Source organism: Balaenoptera acutorostrata, chromosome 9 (assembly GCF_949987535.1).
Source record: "Balaenoptera acutorostrata chromosome 9, mBalAcu1.1, whole genome shotgun sequence".
Lineage (NCBI taxonomy): Eukaryota > Metazoa > Chordata > Mammalia > Artiodactyla > Balaenopteridae > Balaenoptera > Balaenoptera acutorostrata.
In genome coordinates this window covers 68,249,335-68,269,683 of record NC_080072.1, presented here as the reverse complement: position 1 = coordinate 68,269,683, position 20,349 = coordinate 68,249,335, and the positions used below count along the sequence as shown (strand labels likewise).

At 36.7% G+C, this 20,349-nt stretch overlaps 1 protein-coding gene across 2 annotated transcripts in view; it reads left to right on the top strand.

Moving 5' to 3' along the window:
* NOX4 (NADPH oxidase 4) overlaps positions 1–20,349 on the top strand; it is a 142,286-nt gene that overhangs the window by 13,511 nt on the left and 108,426 nt on the right. The window contains exons 2-4 of one of the 2 annotated variants that reach the window (XM_007168474.3): positions 12,472–12,578; positions 14,140–14,224; positions 18,453–18,550. In XM_007168474.3, the coding sequence (XP_007168536.1) occupies positions 12,537–12,578; positions 14,140–14,224; positions 18,453–18,550 (225 nt within the window). In that variant the 5' untranslated portion in view covers positions 12,472–12,536. Of the gene's footprint in view, positions 1–12,467; positions 12,579–14,139; positions 14,225–18,452; positions 18,551–20,349 lie in introns of both variants that reach the window. The other variant, XM_057553476.1, reaches the window with a different exon arrangement.

The window sequence follows — 20,349 nt, the reverse complement described above, 5'->3', positions numbered from 1 at the left end:
TTTTCTTTTCTTCTTTTTCCATAGCTCAGAATATCTAAAGGGAAAACCAAGCAAATATCATCAGTGGTCTATACTAATGGATTCCAACTGGAAAAAAAATGACATATTAAGCCACAAGAATGTAGAGCTTCAGTAAGAAAGTTCTTCTCCCACCTGAGAAATGGCATTTGTTGTTGGGCATTCTCTGTATTACATTTGTTACCTACAATAGAATTTTCTGGGGTTTGGGCCTTAGCTTGGACTACGTAGAACCCATCATTGAACTGTTGTTATTTTGATCTTGTTTGTACATTTTTTAAAACTTAAGAGAGTGATAAATGAGTCAAATGAAAATCTTGGAAAAGTTTAGTTTCCTGGATCATAATGGATCTACAAGGTTTCCTTAATTTTGGTTTGCCTGAAGAAAACTAGTCTTAGACTTATACTGTTTTTTTTTTTTATGTTTTTATTTTTTTTTAATGTGTAAATGCTCCATTTTACAGGGTACATTTTCTAAAGCTGTGGCTCTAATAACCCATGAGCAGTGTATAGGTTTTCCTGTTGGCTTCCTTTTTTTTTTTTTTAATTTTTATTTATTTATTTATTTATTTATTTATTTATTTATTCATGGCTGTTTTGGGTCCTCGTTTCTTGTGCGAGGGCTTTCTCCAGCTGCGGCAAGTGGAGGCCACTCTTCATCACGGTGCGCGGGCCTCTCACTATCGCGGCCTCTTTTGCTGCGGAGCACAGGCTCCAGACGCGCAGGCTCAGTAGTTGTGGCTCACGGGCCTAGTTGCTCTGCGGCATGTGGAATCTTCCCAGACCAGGGCTCGAACCCGTGTCCCCTGCATTGGCAGGCAGATTCTCAACCACTGTGCCACCAGCGAAGCCCAGACTTGTACTGGTTTTAAAGCTTGAATGTGTCATGTTAAAGAAGAAAATGTACTTTGTTCAACCACAAATTTTATATATATAAAACTTAATTTGTTAAAGTCTTGTGTGACATTCATTCTAATTCTTATTAAAACCAAGTGCCTGCTATTGCTTTTTCCTAGCACGGAGCAACTATTAGCTTAAATTTCAAATAAAAAGTAATATCTGTAAAAATTTCAGAGTATCAATGGCAAAAGTATAATGTAGTGAAAAGAACATGGATTTTGTGGACAAATTGACCTAAGTTGAAATCTTGACTTTACCTCTCAATAATTGTATCTTTATTGAAATCTTCAAAACCTAGTTTCCTCAATTTTAAATTGAGAATTATATTATTAGATTGAACTACATGAAAATTTCAATATTGAAACATTTTGACTTACAAAAATGGCAATTTGGCCTAGTTTAACCTAATTTCCCTCTTTTCGGATTATTATTATTATTATTATTTTGAGGAGAGGATTAAGTAAGACGAAAAAGACATGAGTGTAAAGACCACAGATTGTGTTACTTCCCTTCTTTCTAATGGCAAGTTATAGTAGACAAATTCATGACAATTCTAGACTCATTTCTTTCAGGAAACACTGTTGAAGTTAAGAATGTTTTGATATTGCAATCTCCTTGTAAATGTTTGCTAATGACTAAAAGTTTCCAGTAACTAAGAGAAGTGTTAATGTCTAATTTTGTGCAATGTATAAATTCTGAAGTATTTAAAAAGATAGTTTGCAAATTACAGTATACATTTTTTCTTCATTATGGTTTCGGAAATATTTAAGCTCACAATTAATTGCTTTTCAATTGGCAGTAGTTTTCAAATTTTAGCTCCAAATTTCTTGGCCTTTTTTAAACTTTCCATCAAGCAAACCAAAGATTGAGGTTCACATGAAGAGGACAAATTTTATAGGACACTAGCAGTGAATCCTCTCTGTAAAAACAAAGGCGTTAGAAAACTACGTTTCTGATGTTAGGTACAGAGTGTTTAAACATGTACCTCAGTTCACAGCACACTGTCTTCATGGGTCTGTGCAAGGCCCCTGTTTGCTTTCTTCACCATTTATTTGGCAAATTTTTTAATAATGTGTGGACATGTATCATTCTATATTGAATGCTGATGACACAGAATTAGAAACTTCACTTCTAAGAGATAACCAACTATATATATAAAATCTATGTCAATTTCTCTATCTATATTTATGCCTGTATATGTAGATAAACATTTATATGCATGTATATTATTAATTCAAAAATATGTCACAGGGGCTTCCCTGGTGGCGCAGTGGTTGAGAATCTGCCTGCTAATGCAGGGGACATGGGTTCGTGCCCTGGTCTGGGAAGATCCCACATGCCACGGAGCGGCTGGGCCCGTGAGCCACAACTGCTGAGCCTGCGCGTCTGGAGCCTGTGCCCCGCAACGGGAGGGGCCGCGATAGTGAAAGGCCCGCGCACCGCGATGAAGAGCGGTCCCCGCACCGCGATGAAGAGTGGCCCCCACTTGCCGCAACTAGAGAAAGCCCTCGCACGAACCGAAGACCCAACGCAGCCAAAGATAAATAAATAAATAAATAAAGTAGCTATACAATTAAAAAAAAAAAAAACAAAAAAAACAAAAATATGTCACAGATATTATTATTTCATTTCCGTTACACAAGTTTAATTTATCTTATTTTTAATGGCTACATAGTATCCCATAATGTGTATGATAATTTGTTTTATATTTCTCCACTGTTGGCCTTTTTAATTCTATTCTTTGTATCACAGATTGTACTGCAGTGAGTATCTTAGAAATTTACCCTTGGTTTGCTATTTTCCTTTTTTAAGAAAGTCCAAGATGTGATATTTTGGTCTTATTTAATGTTAGTATTTAGGGAAAAAAAGATTAAACTTTATTTACATCTTCTCTCTTATACCAATATATCATCTTGTATTTGATTTAATGTATTGTTCTACCAGCAGATGAACTAGTGTGGCCACTCAAAGTTGACCAATTAAACACTGAAGACTTTGTCAGAAGAGTCTAATCCTTAAATTTGTGTGTATCAGGAAGTTTAAGTAAATGGTCTGTAACAAATGATCCATCCATCCAGTCCATTGTTACTTTACCTACTCTGTTAGGTATTTGGGCCATTTTAATGCATCCAGAGTTCTTACTCTTAGAATTGATAACTTCTTGGAGACAGCGTATATATATATATATATCTTTATCTTTATATTTACATATATATATATTTTTTCCTCAAAGAAAGACTGAAAGAAAGTGAACTTGATTCAAACTTGGAAGTTATGGTTAAAAGATGCTGAGTTAGCTAACAGTGCTAGTATTTCAAAGACAAAGGCAGAACTTAAAGACACTTTTATAGTTTCAATTAAAAATGTTATTAACTCATAGGATTGAGTTCGGCAGTTATAAAATAGATATGTTTAAAAGTAGGTTATGCTTGACAGACATGCGAGAAAAATCTTAATTTTGAATATCCTATATTCAATATATGAGTTTTAATACATGTCATTATGGATATTCTGATTAAAATTCTAACCAAGTGAATGGGTGCCATTGCTATGAGTATTGTTTCCTTCCAAAAATTACTCCATATGCTCAGGTTACTACTATTATATCTGTTTTGGCTTCCAAATTTTAGGAGGAATATTGAGAAATTGAAAGTGGTGTGAAGATGAAGAAGAAAGATAGAAGAATGATTGTTTCTGATGAAGAGTAGCTTAGAGGTGGCTAAATACTCAGTAATTGTGATCAGATATGCTGGACCTGTGATGTAGGAGAAACAAGGCCTTTCTCAGCTTTTTAGCCAACCAATCTCTGCAAAATACATTTCACTCCTCAGTGCTTTCCCCTGTGCATGGATCATTTCTGTAGGAGGAGGAAAATGTAACAATGACGTCCAATCAAATGCTCTGTAACTCTTGAGGCCCTTGTTGCTGGGCCTTAGAAAGGAGTAGAGGAAAAGGGATAGGTGTGAATATCCACAGGGATGTCATAGATGAATTTTTAAAATTCCATTTTAATAATGTTTGTCAGCTAAAGAGGTCAGATAATTTTTGCTTTATATGTTTTTACCTTTTAGAACAATTCCATGAGGGAAAGTGGAGGACATTTTTATTACTGTTCTGTTAAATTCTTCAGTGCTAGGTTTTGGAGACAAGTGACCTTGGTAGAGGTCACAGGTGTTAGCTGTGGTAAAAATTTCATACCTTTTAATCTGGTGACTGTTCACTAGACAGCGTTGCCTTTAGAAACCCATGAACGTGTCTATATGCAGTTCTGACTGCCATTTATGTTGAAGTTTAACTTTTCCAGACAGACATATAGTCTAGAAGTGAATCTCTTCTGCTCTCTGGGCTTTTGGTACAGGAAAGGCAAGGTAGACAAAATCAGGACAGAACTATCATGTATCCATCTTGCTTTCTTCTCTCTCTGTAATAGCTACATTTCCTTCCAATTCATAATAGATTTCTAAGGAAAGACCACATTCCCACTGAAAATGGAAGAAAGTTCATCTCTAGAAAAGGTAGAATGATGATGACATATAAAAGGGAAGATTTGAGTTAAGCATAAGGATATCTGGATAAAGTATCAGGATGGACACTCTACTTTTGGTGGTCCCTTGAGCCATATGGAAAAAAAAATTTTCCCCCAGCTTCCTTCTTTGGAACTGATAGCTTCTTTTAGAGACAGTGTTTTTTTTTAAAAAAGCAGTTTATAGATGGGAAGAAAGGTCAACTTGAGTCGAAAATTACATCATAGTTAAAAGTCTCCAGGGCAGTTAGTTGACAGAAACCAGCTAGGATCATTTGGAATGAATTACAGTTTTTTATTATGGCATGAAGGGACATTCATGAGCTTTTGGATATACCCCAAGAGCACTGAATTGGTAGTCTATATTGGGATTATGTTAAGAAATAATTACTCCAATTATTATTAACGACTTTCTGGTTGCTCATGACATGTTATTCATTATTGTTTCCGTATGAAACCTTATCAAAATAGGTAATCCACTTTTGAAGTAGCCTTTCATTGAAATGTCATTTTTTTATTCATAAGTGCAATCTTGCTCCCATGGAATGCTCATCATATTCTAAATTCATATCCCTATCATAATATATTAATGGTGCAAACTAAACATTTAAATTAGAACCACAGTTTTGATTTACAGATAGAGGAAAAATAAATTGTTCCGATTTTCTGCCATGAACCCTTTTGGTTACTCTAAAGACAATTTAAAAATTCCTACCATTGCCTTGGAAATCATATAGACTACTTTATGGGGTTGTCTCTTCTTGCTCATGTATTTGTCTCATGACTACTTTCTTTGGCTTTCACTGCTAAGGGAATATTTTCCCCAAGGAGTATTTTTTTGAAGTAATTTTCTTTAGTATTGACCATGCGTTTTTGAGGTTCCCAAGGGTAAGAGGCAGTTTGGGTTTGTCCACTTACTATGCTGCCACTTGCTAGCTTTGTGGGGGAGATAAGGATAGGATAAATAGGTAAACCATTACAATATAGTGGGTTAAGTGTTCCAGAGGAGGTATGGTGAAAGGCAGAAGGGAACCTTTGAGAAGGATGCTCCAAATTTTTCAGGGTATTTGAAAAAGGGAAAAAGGTGGAGGTGTAAATGAGGATACTGTCAGGGATGTGGCCCTAGCAAGGCCTAAGAGAGAAAATGACCCTGGGCTGAGACTTGAAGAATAATAAAGAGTTCATCTGGTAGTTAGCACGGAAGTGGGTGGAAGAGGTGGAAAGCCATCACAAAGCGAAGTAATGGCCACAGCACGAGCTGTGGGTAGGCAACTGAGATACGCAGGGAAAGCTTGGAATAGCTGGTCTGGATAATGCATCCAGGAGCTGAACTGAGTCATATAATAGAAAAGTATAGCTGACTGGCCTTATGGTGTCATCAATTTGGCTTATTTACAGGCTTCTGACACAAGTTGGATCGAAAAGAAGGTTGGACTAGATGACTTATCCAGTCTTATCAGAGAGCTACAGTGACCCTGAGGGTTTCCTTCAAACTGGGTGTTGCTCAGTTCCATACAGTTGATCCCAGTCTCTAGAAGGGTGGGTGCTGGGGGAGTGGAGGTAGAGTTGGTATCCTGGGAGATGTGGTGTGCAGGAAAGAGCAGGTCCTGTGCTCTGGTCCTGGATGTTAACCAGATCTCTTGGGTAATCACTTTTGGTTTTGATTCTTTTTTCGTTTATTTCCAAAATGAGTGCATTGAAGGATCCTCTCAGAGGCTCACTCACATCCACCATATACTTATTGCACACCTACTAGATACCTAGAACTCTCTTTGACTTCTTTAGATACAGTTGAGTGGAATAAAGCTCAGCTCCCATAGCTCCAACTATAACGAGAGCTGAGGATGAAAAGACAGGCTTGGAAAGACTGATTTTCAGGAAACTATACCATAAGAGCATTTAAATTCTGTAACTAGACCTAATTTGTGGATGGCCAGGGACCAGGATGATAGCTTCTATTTACTTCTTACTATATGCTGGGTACCACACTTCATATATATATGTTCATTGAATACCATTACCCTTTGGGGTGATTATTTTCATTTTATAGATGAGGAAAATGAGACAGAAAGGGTAAGAAAATTACCTAAGGCCTCACAGCTAATAAAAGTGCTTAAAACTCAGGTTTGTCTGACTTCAAAGTGGATTCTAAAACAGTGATTGCCAAGCCTGCTTGTACCTCCTGAGGGCCCCACTCCAGATCTAAGGAATCAGAATTTCAGGTAGTACAACAGAGATATGTTTATTTTTAAATAGTCCATCAAGTGATTTCAATGTGTAGTTAGATTATGGAAATCTTAGATAAAGATTTACACAAAATGACAGGAAAACCTACTGGTTGGATAAGAGGCTAAGCAATTGAAAGAGTAAGAAAGTATTATGGTTTGGAAAGAGTTATACAAGGCATCTGAATTCACATCTCTTTTCTGGAGAGTGACCTGTCCTGTTCTGTTCTCAGGGAAGTAACAGCGAGGATAAACGGAGGCCTGGGTTCTAGTGCTTTGTGTCTTTACGAACTAACAGTGCAAATAGAGGCAAAAACGTTGGCCTGGATGATATGTAAGGCCCCATGAAAGAGCTAAGTTCTATGATTATAAAATATGTAAGAATTAGGTGTTGTATTGGCTTCATTTGGTTTGATTAAAAATATTTCCTTGGAGGAAAAGAGTCAATAAAATTGAGCTTAATGAATACAAATTTACATACTTTTTGACAAACATAAAATGCCAAATCAGAATGTAAACTCTTTAATAAACCTCTATGGTAATATTTATTTTTATTTTTTCCTGGAAATGACTAATTGTTGACCCACCAAGAGGTAGCTAGAAAATGGACCAATTATTAAAGCTTACTATTAATACTACTCTGGCCTTTTCAAATCCCTTTGAATACCAGTTTTGCGTAGATATTTACATGTAGAATGTCATTTTATATTTCCCTAAAATTGCTGAGAAAATTCCCAGCTGAGAGCAAAATGTTCATTTGAAAGTTAATTTACCAGAAAAGGTAGTTTTCAAGTCCTCTCTAGAGTCAACTATTTCAACAGAATTTTGTTACAATTTAATAGCTTTGTCAAGAACTTGGATGAAGATGAGGAAACGTGAATTTGTAAAATTTTCAGCTAAGGTAAAATTGGGAAGGAAAAATATCAAAATACAGCATTCACACCCAATATAACATAATGGGCTGACACCAATAAATTCCTACATTTATGTACCTGCTCTCTCACACCTCCGTTTCTTTGTTGCTTGATAGCAAGTCATGTGAGAAAATTGTTGTAAACACAAGATGAGCCATTATGCCGCATGGTTGCCCCACAATATAACACTGTCTTAGAATCAGCAGGTCTTAGAATCAGCAGGTCTTAGAATCAGCAGGCCTTGGACCGTGTCCTTGGTGAGGGAGAGCATGATCTTAAGTACTGAATTCTGGTGAATGGGGAAAGGTCACTGAGATGATGAGGGAGTCTTAAATGTATATCAAGAATTTTAGAGGCCTAAAGAATTGTGTTTAGCCTGAAGAAAACAAGATTGAACTAGGAAACCATCCTACTTTTACCTTCAGTTTTTTAATGTCTATTTAGGAATATTGTTATCCAGAGTAGCCTGGTGGGTAGAAGTTATAGAGACACAGATTTCATGTAAGTGTAAGAAAACAAAATAGAAGTTCTTGACAGTAGAACAGTCTGCTGTCTCTGGACACATTCAGCAGAGGGTGGGTTACCTTTGGTCAAGTGTCATAGAGGAGGTTAGTCACTGGGTGGATGGTGGGATGTGGGTTAGACCCTTTTAGTTCTCCAATCTTAGATGTATATGTTTTAGGAAATTATTTAGCAAAATAAATGTACTGACAAATAAATATTTAGTTGAAACTGAATCCCTTCTATATGTAAGGCTCAGATATAATTACCATAAAATGTAGTCCCCGTCTCAAACACAATTTCACTTCTGTGATGATTAACTACACAAAGTACTGTCATTGCCCAAATTATGTCCTTCCGATTTGTTCTCCACACTTCATTCAGAGTTATCATTACCAAATACTAATCGCTCCTTACTACCTCCCTACTCAAAACACAATGCTCTGCATTGACTTTAGGATAAAAAGATGCACATTCTTAATATGACCTACAAAGTCCATCAAGGTCTAGCCCTACCTGCTTTTCTGGTTTTATGTTGTACCCTCCTCCACTTCCAATCCAGCCATATTGGCCTACTATTAATTTCTCGTGTATACACCATGCTCCCTTTGCCACACATCCATTCTCATGCTGGTTTTTTCTGCACAAATGTCCTTCTCATTCCTAGATGACTTCTGCTCACCCTCTAGATCTCAGTTCACTTTTCACTTATCAAGGAAGCCTTCCTGACCTTCCTATTTAGATTGCATTTCCTGTTCGGCACACTCATACTCTGTATTTCTCATTCACAGCATTGGTCACTGTGTATTGGTTACAATTTACATTTGATTATGTAGCTATTTGATTAATATCTGTTTCCCCTACTAAAATATACTTCATCCTAAGGAAGAAGGCATTTTTTGTTTTTAGTTCACTATTGAACTCCTGGTGCCTTGTGATATGTGCATATCATAATAAATATATCTTGAATGAATAATGTAAGTGGAATAGATAACACTTATTATGGAAGCACAGAAGAGACCATTTAGAGAAAGGATGTGATACAGTGACCCTAATCAATAAATTAATTTTATATAGTGCTTGCATTTTTTAGACCAGTTTTACTTTTCACAAAAGTCTTGCAAGCTAAGATTATTATACCATATCATATTATATTTATTTTATGGAAAAGAAAATTTTATTCCTCTCAACTTTACGGATAAGGACAGTTAACTAGCCCAAGAAGAATAGTTATTAGGTAACAGATTTAGGATTAAAAAAAAAAAAAGTGTTTGAGATTTTAAGAAAATGACCATGCACTTGTTATACCCAGATATTACATTCTTTTATAACTTGCTTCAAATGGCATACTTTCTTATAGGACTGTCTTAGTTCAAGCTGCTACAACAAAATACCATAGACTGGGTGGGTTAAACAACAAACATTTATTTCTTTCGGTTTTGGAGGCTGGGAAGTCCAAAATCAAGGTGCCAGCAGAGTTGGTGTCTGTTGAGAGCCCTTTTGCTGGTTTGCAGATGGCTGCCTTCTTGCTGTATCCTCACGTGGAGGAGAGAGAGCGAGCTCTGGTCTCTTCCTCTTCTTAATAAGGGTGCTAATCCCATCATGGGGCTCTACTCTTATGATCTTATCTTAACCTAATTACCTCCCAAAGGCTCCACCTCCAAATACCATCATGTTAGGGTTTCAACATATGAATTTGGGGGAACGCAAACACTCAGTCCATAGCAAGGACCAAACTGTGTATTATTTATACATATTCATCTAAAATATATTTATAGTTTAAAAAAATTACGCTTGGAATTTTCAGTTAATTATGTTTGAGACCTTCACAGGTAAGATGTGAAAGGAACGCTGCCATCTAGTGATAACTAACCTGAATGAGATTTGAAAACTAGAGTAGCAGGTTGCGCTCTCTAGGAATGGTAGAACACGTCATCCACATAGAATGGGCTGGGCACATAACGTAGGCAGTCATTTCTTTTTAGTGAACATTTGAAGTAGCTGATTCTTATGAAGGTCATGAATTAATAATGACTAAATAAAACAAATCTTAGCTGTAGACTATTACCCATCTAGTAAGTAGATAAAATGGTTTCCTATGATTTTGTCACTTAACTGAGATCTGTCTCCGTTTCCTTACCCTCTTGACTGCTTCTGAATGAGGGAGTTTTGTACTCTGATAACCTAATAAAAAGAATTTTTCATCTTGGTTTAAAGAGCTAAATATATTCAGGAATAAATATACATGAGGAGATGAGTCCTTGGTAAAATTTCCAGTTAGATTTTTCAGCATCATAAGGAAGAAGTGGAATGCCAAAATAAACTCCATTCATCCTAACAGGACACTTAAAGCCACTTTGAATTAAATTACTGTATGAGTTAATGTAAGCACAGCAATAAAACACTTCCAGACATGCAATAAATGGTTAGAAAATGCAAAAATATAGGAATGCTCTTTAAAGCACTAAACTGCAAAGATAATTTGGATAATTTATTTGTAGCTCTTAAGTCCTGAACGTATATGGTAGAATTTAGCTGATATATTTTAAGTGAGTTATTGTCTTAGTACATTAAAGTTACAGATAAAATTATTATCCAAAATCCCTCGAGCTAAAATTTTCTTGTTACATGCAGATGCCATATCAAAAAGATACAATTATTCCTTCTCTGGAGGCCTAAACAACAAAACCTATCACTTTGAAATGATATTAATTTTGCTCATTGAGGTGAGAAAATTATACTTAACATTTTTTTAGATAGTCCAGTAAGGATTATTTCTACTTGTCTACTGACTGGTATACTCATTGAACTGTATCCTTGAGGTGTTCACATTTGTGGTGTAGAAATAGTCTAACTGGAAATATCAATTACTTTTTATATAACTCAATGAAAATTATGGCTTTCCTGACATGAGTTATTACTCCGTCTCCCTTTCAGGAATAATAGTTCGTATGCTGACAATAAACACTGTGTAACAGAGTTGCTATTTTGCCAAGGGTTTAGCTAGGAATCTCAGGGGCATGAACAATTTTAAGATAAGAAAAGCATCTGACTTACACCTGTTTCTTAGTTGATATCCTTAACATAAAGTAGTTTTGTGTTTATTTCAGGACAAGTGCACAGATATGACCCCATCTCTTGTTTTTGTGTGATACATTCATCATATGAAGAATGTACGAGACAACAGTAGATGTCAATCTAGCAAGAATTTGATTTAAAATTAGTTGCCAAAAGTATTGGATCATACCAAGGGGACTGATTCTTTGAAAAATATGTTGTACAGTGTGATTATGATCAGCTTTGTATGAGGCACAGCTGATCTGGGATCTCTCTTGGTTTTGGGTTGGGGAAGAACTTTTTAATTTATTTTGTTAGTTGATTTACAATGTTGTGTTAATTTCTTCTGTACAGCAAAGTGATTCTGTTATGCATATATGTTATACATATATATGTATTCTTTTTCATCTTCCTTTCCATTATTTTTTATTACAGGATACTGAATATAGTTCCCTGTGCTATACAGTAGGACCTTGTTGTTTATCCATTCTATATATAATAGTTTGCATCTGCAAGTCCCAAACTCCCAATCCATCCCTCGCCCACTCCTCTCTGCCTTGGCAACCACAAGTCTGTTTTCTGTCTGTGAGTCCATTTCTGTTTCGTAGATAATTTCATTTGTGTCATATTTTAGATTCCACATACAAGTGATATCGTAGGGTATTTGTCTTTCTCCTTCTGACTTACTTCACTTAGTGTGATAATATCTAGGTCCATCCACATTGATACAAATGGCATTATTTCATTTTTTATGGCTGAGTAATATTCCATTGTATATATGCACCACACCTTTATGGGTCAGGGGAGAACTTTAGAGGAGGAGTGCTTAAGATGAGCCCTGAAAGATGGGTAGAGTCAGTAAAGTGAAGAGCTTAAAGGTGGGTGCTGGTGTGGAAGGGAGTTGTGGGGAGGCTCAGAGTGTTCTAGAGAGAACACAAATGAAAAACCTTTGTTTTAAATTCTTGGTACCCTACCAGTGAACAAAGGATTCAACACTGCACCTGTGTGGAGGTACAGAATATACTGAAGCTCTCTAGGGCTCTTAACACCCAGAACAGTCCAGTGTGGGTACAATAAGAAACTGACCTTGCACTGAAACAATGTAGTGAGGTGATTGGAACACTAGTAGAAATGAGAGGAGGCTAAGTTTTATGGCAGTGCGGAGCAGAAAGAGACCGGTTTCTCTTTTGGTGAGAGAGAAAGTGAAGGGTTATTCAGGTCTCTTGAAGGAGTTGGCACTTGCCACAGTCCTGCAGGGTGAGGTCTGCAGCATGCTTGTAGTTTACTTTTGTCCTTGACTGTGTTTTGCCCCTTGCCTTATTCGTTCAGCTAGGATTGTGTCTAAGCAGAGCCTCCGCATCAGTTCTTAACCTCAACTGCAGCCTTATCCTCTTACCCATGTGCCGGACGCTCCTGGCTTACCTTCGAGGATCCCAGAAGGTAAGAAAAAAATCCGTCACTGATTCCAGCATAGAAATCAAGTGTAAAAGTGGCATGTTAGTCCTACTTAGTTTTCATGGTCTGACTTTCTGCTGGAGTGATTTCTTCAAAGATGATAGTAAAGACCACGTCACATGTCAAGGTGATCAGTGAGCTCTTCTACAACAGTAGATAAGGGCAGAGGATAACAGAGTATCAGGCACTGTGCTAACATCTATAATATTCACATATATTGAATACTTGTGAATCCTCACATGATTTGGTGGGTACTGCAGATGAAGAAACTGAAGCCTAGGGAGTTTAAGTAACTTGACCATGACCTTGAGACTAGTGAATGGTAGAGCCAAGATCAGCCCCAGTTCTGAGCTCCTTCTTATTCTTCACTGAGAGCTTGTAGTTTCATTTAATTAAATTCAAGTGAGCAAACTAGAGCTGTGTGGACTTTGATTAATATACAGGATGACTGCTGGTATTGGTGTTAGTTTCTTAAAACACATACCTGTTTTGAGCTATGTAAAAGGCTTGGAATAGATTTCTTGATTAAGATGTGATGTCATATATGATATTTAGTATAAAACAAAGGATTTAAGAAAACAGAAAAGCCCTTTGAAAGTTAAAATTCATCTGAAATTGTTTTTTGTTTTCTCTTATCCTCGTGTGTGTGTGTGTGTGTGTGTGTGTGTGTTTGTGTGCTATATGTGTGTTTCTTCCTTTCTTCAGTAAGATAGTTAGGCACTGCTGGATCGATACTGATATTTTAAAAGGAGTTGTTAACATGAGGTCATTTTGATGTTCTGTGAAGTTCATGTGAGTGGATTTTCTGTGGTAAAACTTCTCAACCTTTTCACGTAATTATATTTAGAAACTCTTTGCTTTTAATGCAGTAATTTGTGGAAATAACTCTTTCTGTAGGTTGCCAACTATTGCAAAATGCTAGGTTTTGATCCCTGTGGCTGGCCATTGGCTTGGTGTGAAGAAAGAGAAGATAAATGGCAGGAAATGAAAAGTGCCCACATAAGTCTCTCAGTATTTAATAAGTCTTAAAGAATTATCCCCCAGTGTGAAAGCTAGGTATTTTATTTTTGTGTAAGATCAAGCAGGCATTTAAACCTGTAGATAAAATTGCTTCATTTAAAAATAATCTTATTTTTTGACCACAAAAGGAAATTGTATATATTGTAAAATTAAAACATTCCAGAAATATGCAAAGTAATCAGTGACGGTTCCCCTAAATGTTACTCTGCCAGAACAACCACTATTTGAGATAAATGCCTGCAAATATGTTAACATACATAATGTCATTAATTTTAAACAATATAGGATCATAGTTTAGTTTATGTGTTGTAACTTTTTTTACCTAACAATATATCTTGTGTATGTTTCCAAATCAATAATAAGCCTTCTCACATTCTCTTTAATGATTTGAGTGTTCCATTGACTAAATATAGTATACTTCATCTCACCAATTTTTAATTGATAAGCCTCTGCCATATTTACAAAGACTCATGCATATATCTTATTTTCTGCATCATTTTTATCATATTAAATGATATTTATTTAGGTTCCAAGCAGGAGAACCAGAAGATTGTTGGATAAAAGCAGAACATTCCATACAACCTGTGGTGTGACTATCTGTATTTTCTCAGGTGAGAAAACCAAAAGATATTAAATATTATGTTAGAATAGCACATTTTATGAATGGTATTTTTATTGTTTATGGTTTACTTATTATATAATTTAATTTTCTCTTCTGTGTATTCATCTAGTGGTGCTACAGAAAATGGGTGTGTTTTATATATATATATATATATGTATATAAATGTGCAAAGTTTGGCCCCCAAGCTGGTAATGATTATTTTCTAAAAGTAAGTAATTTCATTTAGAAAGATTGGAAGAAAGTGATTAAAAGTTTTTAACCTCTAAAAGTAGTGATATGATAGAAAATTAAATGTGTGAAAATTAGAGTGTGAAATGTGCATTCACAGAATATGATTCTATCAAAATTATACTTGTTAAGTGTTTCTTTGATATTAACACTTGGGCAGAAAAGCAAATGTCAAAATTTGTGGAAATTTATCCTGATCAATTCCAAGTTAAAATATAAAGTGAGAACCTTGTGGTTTTTAAGAGTCATTTTAAAATAAATATTTATCCTGAGCATTTATATGATACTTTTCAAATTTTTGAAACAGAAATTAATTAACATATTAAGTACAGAAGGGACTCTGGAGACAGATTTTGTTGGATCTATCCCCAGCCGCCCTTCTGCCTTACCGAGTGACATAATCTCTCTGATCTTCAGTTTGTTGTTAACTGTAAAATGGATCGACAGTAGCACCTATCTCATGGTTTTAAGACTAAAGTAAGAACATGCCTATGAAGTTCTTAGGATAGAATTAGTTATTATAATTTACAACCTCAGGGGTAAATTATCTCAGTGGCATAGCACCTGACATTTTCATCTGTTCATTATTTGATAGGACATAGGTGTTTTGATACTTGGGACATTTGATCTGGATATGTGTGTATGGCCATTTTGAATCACAAGTGTTTCGGTATAGCTATTGCCAAGAAATCATTAAACTTTAAGCTTTTTAAAAATTGCCAAGTATTGTTGAAACAGGCATCTTCCCAGTGTTTTATCCCTCAACATCTTCCCACTGGTAGTGAGAGATGGGGAGAGGCTCAGGCATGGGCTGAAGATTCCAGTATAGCTCAAGGCTAAGAACGGAGTAAGAGTCCAGGATATGATGAGGACCAAGGGTGGGGTCAGGGTTAGGGTTGGATTAGAGCTCGAGAGAGTGAAAGGTCAAAATGGAGGAGGATCGGGAAACGCTGGCACATTCATAACTTGATTTGTTCTAAATGGTAGTTGTGTCCAAATATTCTGTTCAGTTGGAGAACAGCTGAAAGACTCAGATAGTGTGGAGTATTGCCATGAATGAGTATGTGTTCCAGAGGAATGGCCTTCTGCCATTCACTAGGGGTCTGACTTTAGGTAAGTCACCTTTCTTAACCTTAGTTTTCTTATCTGTAAAATAGGGTTGAGGGAATTCCCTGGCAGTCCAGTGGCTAGGAGTCCATGCTTCCACCACAGGGGGCCCGGGTTCGAACCCTGGTTGGGGAACTGGGATCCTGAAAGCCGAGAGGTGCAGCCAAAAAAAAAAAAAAAATAGAGAGGATTCTACCTACCTCATTGTTTTGTTATGAGAATTAAATGGGGAAATCCATGCAAAGTGCAATGCTTTCTCTCTCTTGCCTAAAATTAGAAGCCCTGAAGTCTTTTAACCTAAAAAGCCTTTTAAGGAAGGTGAATGTATCCCTTAAGGCTGTATCTCATACAGCTGTTACCTAGGACTTTTTTTCAGGAGAATTCAGAAAGAATGGTAATTCCTCTAAGGATGCCCTTGCACTTTTGAGCCATATAATATGTAATGAACATATCAACCTTGCATTTAAAATGAAGGAGTTTTTTTCCTATAGATTTTAGAAGTGCTGAAGCTACAGGACACAGGCAGTTCTGCTTCTATAATGTTTTATATCTGTGCCATAGTTGAGTCTCACCTAGACACCCTTTGTTTATTTCTTTGGAACCCTGTCCTTGCTTGTTAGTTAACCCACTTTCAGTTTCCTGTCCATTTTTCTTTTTAACATCTTTATTGGAGTAGAATTGCTTTACAATGTTGTGTTAGTTTCTGCTGTATAACAAAGTGAATCAGTTATGCGTATGCATATATCCCCATATCCCCCCTCCCTCTCGCGTCTGCCTCCCACCCTCCCTATCCCACCCCTCTAGGTGGTCACAAAGCACCGAGCTGATCTCCCTGTGCTATGTAGGTCCTTCCCACTAGCCCTGTCCATTTTTTATGGGACCCTTTTCCCTCCTCTAATTTGGTCACTGACAGGAGTTTAATCCTTTAAATAACTTTTAGGTTATTTAGCATTCTAGCCCTTCTCTCTCACTTTCATTTGTCTTTGTGTGTAATTTGGAACTCTTGGCTTACCTATGTACATCTCGTATGTTAGGTTGGAGGAGTCATAGAATTTTCTAGTTTCCAGGCCATGTCTTCTTTTGAATCTCAACACTCCATATATCAGTGTAAATTGTAATAGTTTCCTAAGCAATTTAGGTTCACTTATCTCATTAAGTCTCTTATTTCTGTCATCACCATTTTACAGAGAAGTAAACTGAGGCATTAGTAGGCAAGCAATGTGGCCAAGAAAACAGGTTTTCTAACTAATTAAATATTGTTCTTTCCCATACATTACAATGTGCTGTTAATGTTAACTTTATTTCACCTACAAGGAAAGGTTGGGAAGGGAGGAGGGTATTACATTTCTGTGCAAAATGTCATTAGCTTCTCTCTTGTCCAGGCTTCTCAAGATAATTTACTTTTCCCTGACCATGCCGAAATGAATTTGTCTTCAACTCTCTAATAACTTCCTAACACTTTTATCTCTAAGTCAGTTGACTACTCATTACTGTGCCATTGTAGGTAGGTTATTAAATGCTGGTCATCATCTTCCTGAGTTTTTGTCCCATGAAGTGGTTACCAACACTTTTGCTATTGGGTTTAAACACTATGACTTGAATCTGTGGATTGTGAAAAATGTTAACTGGTTAAAAGCCTTTTCATGGGCCTATATTTTAGGTTGAGTGTCAGTGAAGTATACAAGATATATAACAGGTTTGGAACTATGGGAGAAGTGAAAGATGTGGAAAATCTACAGTACAGCGGTTCCCCCTTATCCATGGGGGGATGCTTTCTAAGACTCCCAGTGGATGCTTAAAACTGAGGACAGTACTGAATCCTATATACTGTTTTTTCCTATACAAACATACCTGTGACAAAGTTTAATTTATAAATTAGGCACACTTAGAGACTAACAACAATTACTAATGATAAAATATAACAATTGTAATAAAAGTTACTTGAACCTGGTCCCTCTTCTCTCTCAAAGTATCTTATTGTACAAATTTAATGCCTTTTCCATCTTAACTAAACATGAGTTGCAGTTTGAGGTGTGACAGCAAAGTGAGCACGAATTTCTTTTTTCCTTCCCACTTTCCCGGATAGACGATTCATTCTTACCAAGGATCTTAGCAACCTCAACATACGAAATTTTGTCCTTTCCTTATTAAGTCAAGAACTTTCACCTCTTCATTTAAAGGAAGGACTTTATGGCTTCCTTTGGCATAAATGAATTGCCAGTATCACTACTCTTGCAGTTTGGGGCCATTATTAAGTAAAACCAGGACGACTTGATCACAAGCACTGCAATACCCCAGAAAGTTGATCTGATAACCAAGCCAGTTACTGAGTGACCAACGGGTAGGATGTGCTGGACAGAGGGATGATTCACATCCCGGGTGGGATGGAATGGGATGGGTGGAGATTTCATTACACTCAGAACAGCATGCAATTTAAAACTCATGAACTGTTTATTTCTGGAATTTTCCACTTAATGTTTTCAGACCGCAGTTGACCACAGGTCACTAAAGCTGCAGAAAGTGAAACAGTGAATAAGGGGGGATTACTGTATTCAGGAGCTGCTTAAATGAATAAATAATTCCCATATTATTATACACATACGTGTGTGCATGTGTGCCAGTGTGTGTATGTGTGTTTCTAACTCTTGACTTACTAGGGTTATTTTATTCCAGCCTTTGAAAGTTCTGTTTCTTTACATGATTTCTCATACTAAAACTGTCTATAATTAAGATTCTTTGTGCTTTTAAATCTTCCCTTTTAAGTGAACATTTTATTGCGCCCACAGCTGTCAAATTGTGACCCTGTGTTTACTTAAGGAGAGGAACTGACTCCCTTTTATAGAGCATATCTGAAAATCCCAGTGACTGGTGTGATTCTATAGGTGTGCACGTGGCCGCCCATCTGGTGAATGCCCTCAACTTCTCAGTGAACTACCGTGAGGATTTCGTTGAACTGAACGCAGCAAGATACCGAGATGAGGTGGGTAGTCTCTGTCTTCTCATTTTCCTTTCACTCGTCTTGAGATGACTAATGAGGGTCTGTGATTTTCACAGAAAATTTGTACCTTGCTGCTCCTTTTGTGTGCTTTTAAAATGCACTTGTCCAGTTGAGTTTTATTCTTTTCAGTAGAAAATATAGGTAATTACTATTTCACAGTCTCTCCTGCTGACAATGAAAGTTCGGAGAGGGTCTACTTTTTATATTCTGCAGTGTTCAGCAGGTTGCCACTCAGATCTGCCTTCTGCCTCCCAACAGCTTTTGTCCAATTGCTGTCGCTCAGTGGAGACTGTTGACAGTGCCATTACAGGGTAAAAATCCTTCAGTAACTCACACAGTGCTTGAGGGAAAAAAGGCAGAAAAGAAAGTTGACTATTTGAGGATCCTGGACCATCAGTTGATTTGACTTAAAAATATTATTGAGTTTTAGTGCTTTACTCTGTTTTATTTTGTGTTTAATCCTTATAGTAGGTGACCTTGAGCTGAATTCTATAGTGGGCAGTATCTAACTTAGGGGTGCTTTTCTCCATGTGAAGCTGCCCATGAAATGAAATTATATGTGCAGGGTGCTGGGCTGGACCAATGAGCAACACACGCACAGCCCTAGTTAGGCGTGTGTTGCTCGGCATTTTCATTATGTCCTCAGGCTGCCTCTGATTCCCAAAGCCAGGATTGCATCAACATCGAAATGTTCAGGGTCCCATGTGATCAGAACCCCACCCCGTTCTGCTAAGTGTGGTAGTGACTTAATGGATTGTTCTCCATCTTCCCCTTACATATCACCAGAGTTCTCTAGATTAATACTGCTGTGACCATGTGCTTGACCTCCCTCCCAAAACAAAACAAAGGTCAAAGTAACAACAAACAAGCGTAGACATAGATCACGAAACTAAAATAACAAGCAGCCCTGGATAAATCCCATAACTATGTCAGTATTTTTTAAGACACCAATGTAATTTCATTGATCTGGGTTAGGGCCAGGCACTAATATTTTTAAAAAGCTCACTAGTGATTGTAGAGTGTACCTAGCATTAAGAACCATGGAAAAGTCTAGCTCCTTAGTATGCCGGTGGAAGCTCTTCACATGTAATGATTTCAGAGCAGAGCTTCCATCTCCCCCTGTCTCCCATCACTTCTCTCATTCCTCTATCCTCCTCTGCCCAAATCACGTGGGGTTACTTGTGTCTTACTCCCGCCATGCAGTTTCCTTTTTTATCTTTTCCTTCTTTGCTTCTCTCGCTTTCTAAATTCTTGTCTTCAGTAACTACAATAATCTTATCATTTTATTACAATATACTTTTGTTTAATGTTCCAATATTTTAGTCATTTTAAGATTTCTAGTTATTAAATTTATTTCACTTTAAGAGAGATATAGGCTCAATGGAAAATATTTTAAAACTCCCAAGTAAATGAAAAGCAAAAGCTTCTCTTCCAAAGCTAGCCACAGTTAATGATTTTATGTTTTCTTATAAGATATTTTGAGTGGTATTTTATGATATATATGCTTCAGCAAATTGTAAATATATGTATTGTGGCTTGCTGTATCAGAAAGAATACATCTACCTCATCCTCTTCATATGAATATACCACAATTTATTTTTAGCCTTTTCCTTATTCACAGATGTTTAGCTTGATTCCAAGTTTTTGTCATGCACTGCATGCCAATAAATTTATTTTTTTGTACACTTCTGCTAGGCAGATTCATGGAAGTAGAATTTTGGTTTCAAAGTTATGCACATTTTTAGTTTTGATGGACAAATTACCTTCCAAAAAAGCTTCAC